We start from the raw sequence: 9,679 nt of genomic DNA, 5'->3' as shown, positions 1-9,679 counted from the left end.
GTCCTCCAAACTGTGAGGCCAAGGCTTTACCAGCTGATCCACCGTTCCGCCTATTCTGTCCGTTGAGTAAATATCAAAGTTTCATGTAATAACGGGAGATTTAATTGGTTGAGGGACTAAAAGTTAACAGCAGAGGATCTTTTTCATAGTTGTAGAATTTTTCTTTTACAGTATTTTTTAATGATAAAAATAGCATATCAAAATTAAATAATAGGTCAACCAACAATCATTCAATTCTCCATCCATCCATTTTATTTACTGCTTATCCTGTTCAGGATCTCAGGGAGCTGGAACCTACCCGAGACTGGGTGCGAAGTGGACTACAGTACAGTACTACAGTGAGTATGATGTTTCAAACTTGCAAATTTTAGAAAGACGTTATAACAGCAACAAAAATCATGTTCCAAAGACCCGCTTAGTTGGTCCATTTTAAAAATCGAATGTAGCCCTTGAAACCAAACTTTGGAGGGGGAAGCGGTTCACCTTCAAGCGATGTGGTACTGCTGATCTTGACTAGTGACTTTGTGATTCAGTGGGGAGAATACTTTGAAGACCTCAATTCCACTGACACCCCTTCCTGTGAAGAGCCAGAGTCTGGGTTCTCTGAGTCAGGCTCATCTACCTCTGGGACTGAGGTCACCGAGGTGGTTTAAAAGTTCCTCCGGATCGATGAGCTTCACCTAGAGTTCCTAAAGGTTCTGGATGTTGTGGGGCTGTCCTGGTTGACATGTCTCTGCACTATCGCATTGACATCTGGGACGGTGCCTCTGGATTGGCAGACTGGGGTGCTGGTCCTCGTTTTTAAGCAGGGGGACCGAAGGGTGTGTTCCAAATATAGGGGGATCACAATCCTCAAGTAGCAGTGTGGTTTTCGTCCTGGCCGTGGAAGAGCGGACATGATCGATATGCTCGGTAGGGTTCTTGAGGGTGCATGCAAGTTCACCCAACTAGTCTACATGTGTTTTGCGGACTTGGAGAAGGCGTTTGACCGTGTACGTCGGGGAGTCCTGTGGGGTGTGTTACGGGAGTATGGGGTAACAAAATCCCTTATCTGGGCTGTTTGGTCCCCGTACGACCAGTGTCGCAGTTTGGTCCGCATTTCTGGGAGTAAATCAGGATCGTTTCCGGAGAGGATTGGATGGACTCTGCCAAGACTGCCCTTTGTCACCCATTCTGTTCATAACTTATATGGACAGAATTTCTCGGCACAGCCGAGGCGGGGGGGGGGGGGGGGGGTCCGGTTTGGTGGCCTTAGCACTGTATGCCTGGTTTTTGCAGATGACGTGGTTCTGTTGGCGTCATCGTGCTGTGATCTCCAACTCTCCGTGGAGCAGTTCGCAGCCGAGTGTAAAGCGTCTGGGGTGAGAACTAGCACCTCCGAGTGGAGGAGTTCAAGTATCTATTCTGTTCTATTCTGTTCTATTCTATTCTATTCTATTCTATTCTATTCTATTCTATTCTACTCAAGGGGACTACACCGAAACCCTGGTGCACTCAGAAATACGGCTTTTCAATCCCTTTAGCTACAAAACATAAACTTTGGATTACGACGACAATACTGTACTTACCTGCATTTGGAATAAATTGTACATTTAAAGGACAGAAATTCCCCCCTGCTGCCCCCCCTCGTTGCTGGAAATGCAGTTGATTTTGCTCACAATGCTACAGTGTATTACATAAGCGGAGCGGTGCCAGTAAAGTGTGGGAGAGCTATTTGATGGGAACTTGGAAGCAGCAGAGTGCAAACACAATGTGTTGAGCGGAGTATTCATCACTGGGGTGAGGGGGTCACTTCGCCCAAGTGCTGCTTCTTGCCACGGAGAGCACGCAACGCTGTAGCGAACAAAAATGCTCAATAACTTCCATGAACACCTCATGTCCGACAATTGGGCGGGGGACACTTAAGACAATTGGGAATTTTACTAATTTAAAAAGTAACAAACACCCACAATGTGAAACATCATTTCCCGAAGCCTCTGTCATTCTTACTACATCCATCCATCCATTTGATTTGCCGCTTATCCTCACGAGGGTCACGGGCGGTCAACGGGCTTGAGGCGGGGTACACCCTGAACCGGTCGCCAGACAATCACAGGGCACATAGAGACAAACAGCCGCATTCACAATCACACCTAGGGGCAATTTAGAGTGTCCAATTAATGTTGCATGTTTTTGGGAGATGGGAGGAAACCGGAGTGCCCACACAGGCGGGTCCAGGATTGAACCCGGGTCCTCAGAACTGTGAAGCCAATGCTTTACCAGCTGAACCACCGTGCCACCATTCTTACTCTTACTCAAAAAAAAAAAAAAAAATCAATTAAAGTTAAGTTGAAAAGGTACAGAAGCGTATTACTGCCACACATCCCCAAAAAAGGTTGCGTTTCACATTATAATGTGAATCATTTCACATTATAATGTGAATCGTTTCACATAATAATGTGGTTTATTACATGTTATAATGTGAATTGTTTCACATTATAATATGAATTGTTTCACATTATAATGTGTTTGATTACACGTTATAATGTGAATTTATTTATATTTTCTACGTTATAATGTGAATCGAATCTACGTTATAATGTGAAACAATTCACATTATAATGTATAAATAACCACATTATAATATGTAATTAACAACATTATAATGTGAAACGAATCTACATTATGATGTGAAACAATTGACATTATAATGTGAAACGATTCACATTATAATGTATAAATAACCACATTATAATATGTAATTAACAACATTATAATGTGAAACGAATCTACATTATGATGTGAAACAATTCACATTATAATGTGAAACGCGACTCTTTTTTTGGGGTGTGTGGCAGCAATACGCTTCCGTACCTTTTAAACTATTAGTTGACTGGAAATTGTCTTAGAAATAAATATAATATTGTATCTAAGTCTTATCTTATCTTATATTCGGTGTAAACGCAAGAAATTATTCCCGGAAGTGAAGAATAAAAATGGCAATTGTTTTGTCAAAGGCCTCTCCCACGACTCATTCATTTATGGTCTTTTTTGATTTTGCCTTGACCAAAGTGGCAGTTTTATGGAAGTAGAGTAGTGCCACCAGGATTTTAATTTGAAATGTAAAGTGAAATCCTTCCATATAGGTTGCCTCGGCAAACAAAAATGGTGCCCTCAAAAGCGTCTTTATTGGGCCAATACTACACCCTGCAGGTTAAAAACGAGGCCGCTAAATATTCATGAATCGTTGAAGTCAGATTCCTCCTTATTCGGCCTTCTCTGATTCATAGTTCATTTCTGTATAAAAACTAGAAACGCAGAACCGATGAAACCTTCTGCGATCTGGCTGCTTTGTACAATACAAGAGATGCAATTAATTAGATATTAAGTGCAGAAAAGTTGATTTGATTTAGCCCCCCGCTAACGTAAATACTGTCGTTCTCTTACACCAGTACAGGACACTTATTAGCTGCAAAGAATTTATGATCACAACAGTTGGACCCTTCACCTGATTTCCGCTATGTCAATTATTTTTTTTTTAAAAAGGCTTGAAATTGAAACCGAATCAGGAAACAGATTGTGTTCCGCTTTGTCGGTTCCACTGTTTGCTCCGAGAGGTGCAACACTTGCCGTACAACCCCGGTTGGTGGTTTTGGCGTCACGTGACCTTTAACCGTTGACTTATTACCTGAGAGCGTCGAGCCACACCTGAGTGAGTGAACACCAAAAGGGTTCGGCGGCCCTTTCTCGCAAGGACATCACATTCGTACTGAACATTTCATTTCCAAAATGACAGCAAAGACGCGACTTGAATGGCAGAATCTGCTTCTGATACTAGCAGGTACGCTTTGTTTATTTTTGGTTACTATTTTCTTAATATCTCCACCACACCTTGACGATACGGTTATGCGCGTCAATCATTAATCCAACACTTTGACGATGGAGAAGAAGATCACTTTTGAATTATTAGATATTGTTGCTTCCCAACAATAGAGCACACCTGTTTTTTTTAATAAAATATGTATTTATAAAAATGGCACACTCAGTAGTTCCTTTTTTATGTGGAGTGACGATATTGTGTGTGTGAAATTTAACGTGTGTGTGTGAGATTTAATCACATTAGTTTTTCCATATTAATAGGGTGAAAATGTTTCTGCACATTAATTTCAAATAATAGCAAATGCGTTGTATTGTTTCGCTTTCACTTCAGTTCTTCCCGCCTGCCGCGGTTTGGAGGTTTCAATCCCACAGGAAGAATACGAGGCCGCGAGCGGAGGAGATATCACTCTGACGTGTTCCTTTACTCCGGCAAAACCCGACTTCAACATTCTGGTTCTGACGTGGGAAGCGTATCCAGACCTTGTCGAGGATCCGATGGTGAACCGTGACTTAAATGTCTTTGCGTTTGTTTCATTAGGTCACAGGTGTCAAACTCAAGGCCCGGGGGCCAGATCCGGCCCAGCACATGTTTTTTATGTGGCCCGCGAAGGCAAATCATGTATGCCAACTTCCGTGATTCTTCAAATCTGTACCAAAATTTCAAATTGTCATATCATAAATCATAACATTGAGGTATTGCAAGTGGTTTTTTTTTTACGTTACCAAACATCAACAGTAGTTGAAAAACCCATTACCCTTGATTTCTGTTTCCAAAAGTAATTCATAAATTTCACGTGTCAATATGATGAGGAGATAAACAATTTTTATGGTTTTACAGTCATAACGGCCCTCTGAGGGAAACTGGAACTACAATGTGGCCCGCGACAAAAATGAGTTTGACACCCCTGCAATAGGTGAATGGTGACAGGTGGCGCTCGCTTCTCCCGCCCATTCGTGTTGAGAGCAATTGTTGCTGTTTAAAGTATTTTTTATTAGTTGTACCAGACACTGGATTTTCCTCCCCCTGGTGGATTCTGTGTACAACGAATTGGCAGAGAAATGACAGCTGCTCTGTTACGGAAATTTTCCAAGAAAAGACACTGACGATACGTTTTGATGTAGCCCGCGTTCCAGTTCGGGTTGGAAATTGATAAGAATTTAGCAATTCCAATTCCGTCATCAATCCCGCTTATCAATCTGATTCTTCGACTCTTCCGTCAATTTTCATTGTCGTTGTTACAAAACATTCGGTCCTTTGACTTTGGACAAAAGATAAAGCCTATTTAGTATGCAATACAATGTATCCTTTGGAAAAAAGAAAAACGCGTGCAACTTCTCAAAATATAATGAAAGACAACATGAATATTTTTTTCTCAAGCTTATCCCCAAAACCAATAGGTCCATTTCATTATTTCGATTAATTTTTAGTTAGCATCTTCTAAACTTCTGTTTCGATGCCAGTGTAGTGTGAGGCGTGCTAACCACTGCTTAATGGATCTATTTTGTTTCCAGTATGTATGTTATATCTCATATTGTATTGTAATGGATTTTTTCCATGTCCATTTTCCAGGAACCTGTGGCCACCTATTTTTTAAACAACCCGGTCGACATCGCACCCGCATACGAAGGCCGGGCGATCATGGCGGTGGATGTTGCCAGACAACAGAGCACGCTGCAGCTAACAAAGCTAACCGAACGGGACAGTCGTCACTTCCAGTGCAGCGTTAAGATACCCAATGACGACGAAGGAACGACCGCGGCTTCCACGTCCCTTCTGGTCTTGGGTAAGAAAAACTTCCATGTTTTTTTTTTTTTTTATCATAAACAACAAATTAGAAGCTCGGTCATCCGGGAGGGGCTCGGTGTCGAGCCCCTGCTCCTCCGCTTTGAGAGGAGTCAGATGAGGTGGCTGGGGCACCCGATTCGGTTGCCTCCCGGACGCCTCCCTGGTGAGGTGTTCCGGGCGTGACCCCGGGGACGACCCAGGACACGCTGGAGAGACTCGGTCTCTCGGCTGGCTTGGGAACGCCTCGGGATCCCTCCGGAAGAGCTGGAAGAAGTGGCTGGGGAAAGGGAAATCTGGGTATCCCTGCTTAAGCTACTTTTCCCGCGACCTGACCTGGAAAAGCGGTAGAAAATGGTCGGAATCACCTAATGATCTAGTCCTTGTGTTTGTCGTCCTGCAGTTCCTCCCTCCAAACCAGTTTGCAGGCTGCAGGGAACAGCAGAATATTGGCACAACGTCACCCTCACCTGCACGTCTCAGGAGGGCTCCCCAAAACCGACTTACGAATGGCAGAGCTACAGCGTAGAAAACGCACCCAGACAATTTCCGCCCAAGACTACTGAGAGTATGTTTCCTAAAAGCACACTTCCACGGATTAATGTACAGTGAAACAAAACTTCTGGCATCATCGAATCTTCCTTAGACTTCAGCACAGTGAATAACTATATGTTTAAATCTAAATTTGTTTTGCTTTTGTTTTGGAGTTTTTATGTGTTTTTTGAGGAAAAATGTGAAGATAACCATAGAACAGGAGACGAAGGGGTTTGGCTCTTGTAATATTACAAAAGACATCAATTGGAGAGTTAATAAATGATATACTGCATGAGGGAATAAAAAAATAAATGTTTTCACATAATGTCCTGTGACCTTCTTTTCCATATTGTAATCCTCTGTAAAATCTTGGAAGTCAACAGAAAATGAACTTTGTTCATCTTTGGAATTTTCACTAAAACAGTTTGCTGTATGTAAAGGATTGCAAAAATTGACCACAGACTTTTTCTTTACCTTCCAGAGGACGGAGCCCTTTCCCTGTTCAATATTTCACGGCAGACTTCCGGATTCTATATCTGTGTATCAACAAATCGAGTTGGCTCTGAGAAATGCAACTTTACCTTAGCGGTGATGCCCGGTGAGTTGTTGCCTCTCCGTGTGACGAGCCACAGTTAACGCTGTAACAAATTTTTACCCACTTTTAACAAATAAAACTGACACGTCACTTTAATCTGGGTTCTTTTGGGGGAGCAGTCTTAGAAGGGTTGGTCTGACTCTGCAGTTTTCCATTTCAGTTGCCGCCAAAAACTTTGCGGTAACGTTGAGGTCTGCAAGACAGAGGCTGATCTGCACCATGTTTACAGAGTGCAGTACATTTCCGTACCAAATCTAATATATTCAGTGTGGGAACATCTCTGTCCACCGAAAAACACAAAAATACCGTTACACCCCTACGGAAAAAGGTGAATCACGTTTTGAGTATTGACCTTGTTAATACTACATGAAAAGTCATTTTTTTTTCTGATAACAGTGTAATCCTTTATATCAGGGGTGTCAAACCTGTTTCTATCGCGAGCTACATTGTACTTACGGTTTCTGTCAGATGGCCAATATATCTGAAACAATGAAAATCTTTAAGTGATTTGCCAACTCGTTTATAAATCAGAAATCAAGGGTAATGTGTTTTTCAACCATTGTTGATGATTGGTAACCCAAAAATGCTTGCAATATCTCAATGTCATCGTTTATGATATGGCAATTTGAAATTTTAGTCCAGATTTGAACGAAAATCAGGTTGTATCGACATGATTTGCCTTCCCGGGCCACATAAAATCATGTGGCGGGCCGCATCTGGCCCCCGGGCCTTGAGTTTGACACTTGTAATTTTTTGGTCATGGCTGAGCTGGAGACTCCCGCAACTGACTTTGGGCATGACACCCCGGACGGGTCACCAATCAGTCCCGGTGCAGATCTAAAGACAGACACCCATTCGCACTCACATTTACACCAGCATAGGAATGAAAACCCACGCTCACACTGTCACTGAAAGGGAATTGAACCACTGCTCCACCACAAGTGACCTGGCTATGAAAATAAAGGAGAAAATCTCTTCTCTGTCCTTCTTCAACACTCTAGGCAGCATGAACTTTGGGGGCACCGCTGGTATAATCGGTGGTGTAGTCGCTGGACTTCTACTTCTCGGCATTATCATCTTTTGTTGCTACAAGAAAAGGTCCAAAAAGCCTGAGAATGCTGAAGGGTACGTCCTGTGATCTCCTGAATATGTCTACCATTAACACTAGCAACCCTTAACCATGTGCTGTTTCTGTTCTGATACCCTTAGTTACCCCAAAGAAATGGAATTTTCCGATGCTCCTGAAGCTCAGTATCGGGATGACGAGTCCCATGGTGAAAAAAAGCAATCAGAATACAAAGACGCCGTTCCTCAAAACAGTCACAACACGGGAAGTGGTGGACATACACCGGAAGTCGATCATCATCGTGGTTCCGATAGTGGTAGATACCGGACCGAGCGAGACCAGGATAGCTACCGTGATCGATACCACGGTAGTCGTGAGCGCCTTGATCAGAATGAGGACAGAGGACGACGGGACAGGATCGACAATCACCGTGACAGTCCAGATAGGTTTGACGATCAGTATAATCGTTACGGTGGAAGGCGAGATCGCCTCGAAGAACGGAACAAGTACAGAGGAAGTCAAGATAGGCTCGACGATCAGCGTGATCGCTACGGCGGTAGTAGAGATCGCCTCGAAGAACGGAACGAGTACAGAGGAAGTCGCGACCGGCTTGACGATCAGCGCAATCGCAACAGTCACGATAGGCTCGATGATCAGCGCGATCGCGACGGCGGTAATAGAGATCGCCTCGAAGAACGGAACGCCTATAGAGGAAGTCGCGACAGGCTCGATGATCATCGCGACCGCTATGGCGGAAGTCGTGATCGCCTTAACGACGCCTATGATGACTAACCCCAGGCCTCTATTTGAGTTTCAGAAAAATAATTGAATGTTTCTTCATTTTTTTACAGATCTTTTTGTGTAAAGTATTTCCCTTTTTCGTTAACATAGAAAATGATTGCATTTTTCTCTGCTACATTTGACAAAAAATATGACATTTTGGTCAGGTTTACACCCCTATTATTATTACTATTGAAATTTGACTGGAAATCCGAGCTAAAATTCTTCCTTCTTTAGTTATAATGCATAAAGTATTTTGCATTGAATTTGTCTGACGTGACTTGGTAAGCCTTCCAATTGGACAGCGATTGAAGCATTTACCCTCCAATATCAGTTTTTAATAAATATATCACCTAAGCATCAGCACAACAATGGTGACACTGGGCCGTAAACCTATGAAAGAATCATGAATGTTACGAAATCATTATTATTTTTTTAGTAGTAGTAGTAGTAATCGCCATAATACACTGCCATCGAAAGGAGAGTTCAAAGCGTCTCAAAAGACTCCTATGCTATCATCCATCCATTCATTTTCTTAGCCTCTTATCCTCACAAGGGTCACAGGTGTGCTGGAGCCTATCCCAGCTGTCAACGGGCAGGAGGCGGGTACACCCTGAACTGGTTGCCAGCTAATTGCAGGACACATCGAGACAAACAACCAATCGCACTCAGAATCACACCTAGGGGCAATTTAGTCCAATGTGTGTCCAATTAATGCTGGATGTTTTTGTAATGTCGGAGGAAACTCACGCAGGCATGGGGAGAACATGCAAACTCCACACAGGCGGGTCCGGGATTGAACCCAGGACCTCAGAACCAACTCTTTACCAGGTGATCCACCATGCCGCCCTATCCTATCAAAAATATTTGAAAATAAAAATTAAGTTTACATGTTAAAATAATTTTTGAAGCATCAATTACTATTTTGTAACCTATTTACCATCATTTTATTGAATTGATATTGTTTACACCTGAAGCGTCTACAAAATAAGAAAGTTGAAATAAAATAACTTTTTTTTTTTAAATCTGGATTTTGTTTATTTTGAAAATGATTTTGTTTATT

General features: G+C 42.6%; 1 protein-coding gene across 3 annotated transcripts; it reads left to right on the top strand.

The window, feature by feature from the left end:
- The first annotated feature begins 230 nt into the window (after positions 1–230).
- LOC133512264 (cell surface A33 antigen-like) lies at positions 231–9,589 on the top strand. Of its 3 annotated transcripts, XM_061841716.1 has the most exons (7): positions 3,681–3,820; positions 4,190–4,356; positions 5,429–5,642; positions 6,045–6,209; positions 6,657–6,773; positions 7,772–7,895; positions 7,980–9,589. In XM_061841716.1, exons 1-7 carry the CDS (start codon positions 3,769–3,771, stop codon positions 8,626–8,628), a joined length of 1,488 nt encoding a protein of 495 aa, XP_061697700.1. In that variant the 5' UTR covers positions 3,681–3,768; the 3' UTR covers positions 8,629–9,589. The 3 variants fall into 3 exon arrangements, with proteins under 3 accessions (XP_061697702.1, XP_061697700.1, XP_061697701.1); XM_061841718.1 differs by lacking the exons at positions 3,681–3,820; positions 4,190–4,356 and adding an exon at positions 231–338; XM_061841717.1 differs by lacking the exons at positions 3,681–3,820; positions 4,190–4,356 and adding an exon at positions 4,945–5,256.
- The last annotated feature ends 90 nt before the right edge of the window (positions 9,590–9,679 follow it).

The sequence above is a fragment of the Syngnathoides biaculeatus genome, chromosome 14 (assembly GCF_019802595.1).
Source record: "Syngnathoides biaculeatus isolate LvHL_M chromosome 14, ASM1980259v1, whole genome shotgun sequence".
NCBI lineage: Eukaryota > Metazoa > Chordata > Actinopteri > Syngnathiformes > Syngnathidae > Syngnathoides > Syngnathoides biaculeatus.
This window is presented reverse-complemented; position numbering and strand designations above follow the sequence as displayed.

What these genes read in the sequence shown, in the direction of transcription:
- LOC133512264 (XM_061841716.1), top strand. Translation starts at nt 3,769, where the DNA reads ATGACAGCAAAGACGCGACTTGAATGGCAGAATCTGCTTCTGATACTA. An exon ending in TCTGCTTCTGATACTAGCAG is followed by an intron (nt 3,821 to 4,189) that starts GTACGCTTTGTT and finishes CTTTCACTTCAG; the next exon opens with TTCTTCCCGCCTGCCGCGGT. An exon ending in TACCTTAGCGGTGATGCCCG is followed by an intron (nt 6,774 to 7,771) that starts GTGAGTTGTTGC and finishes TCAACACTCTAG; the next exon opens with GCAGCATGAACTTTGGGGGC.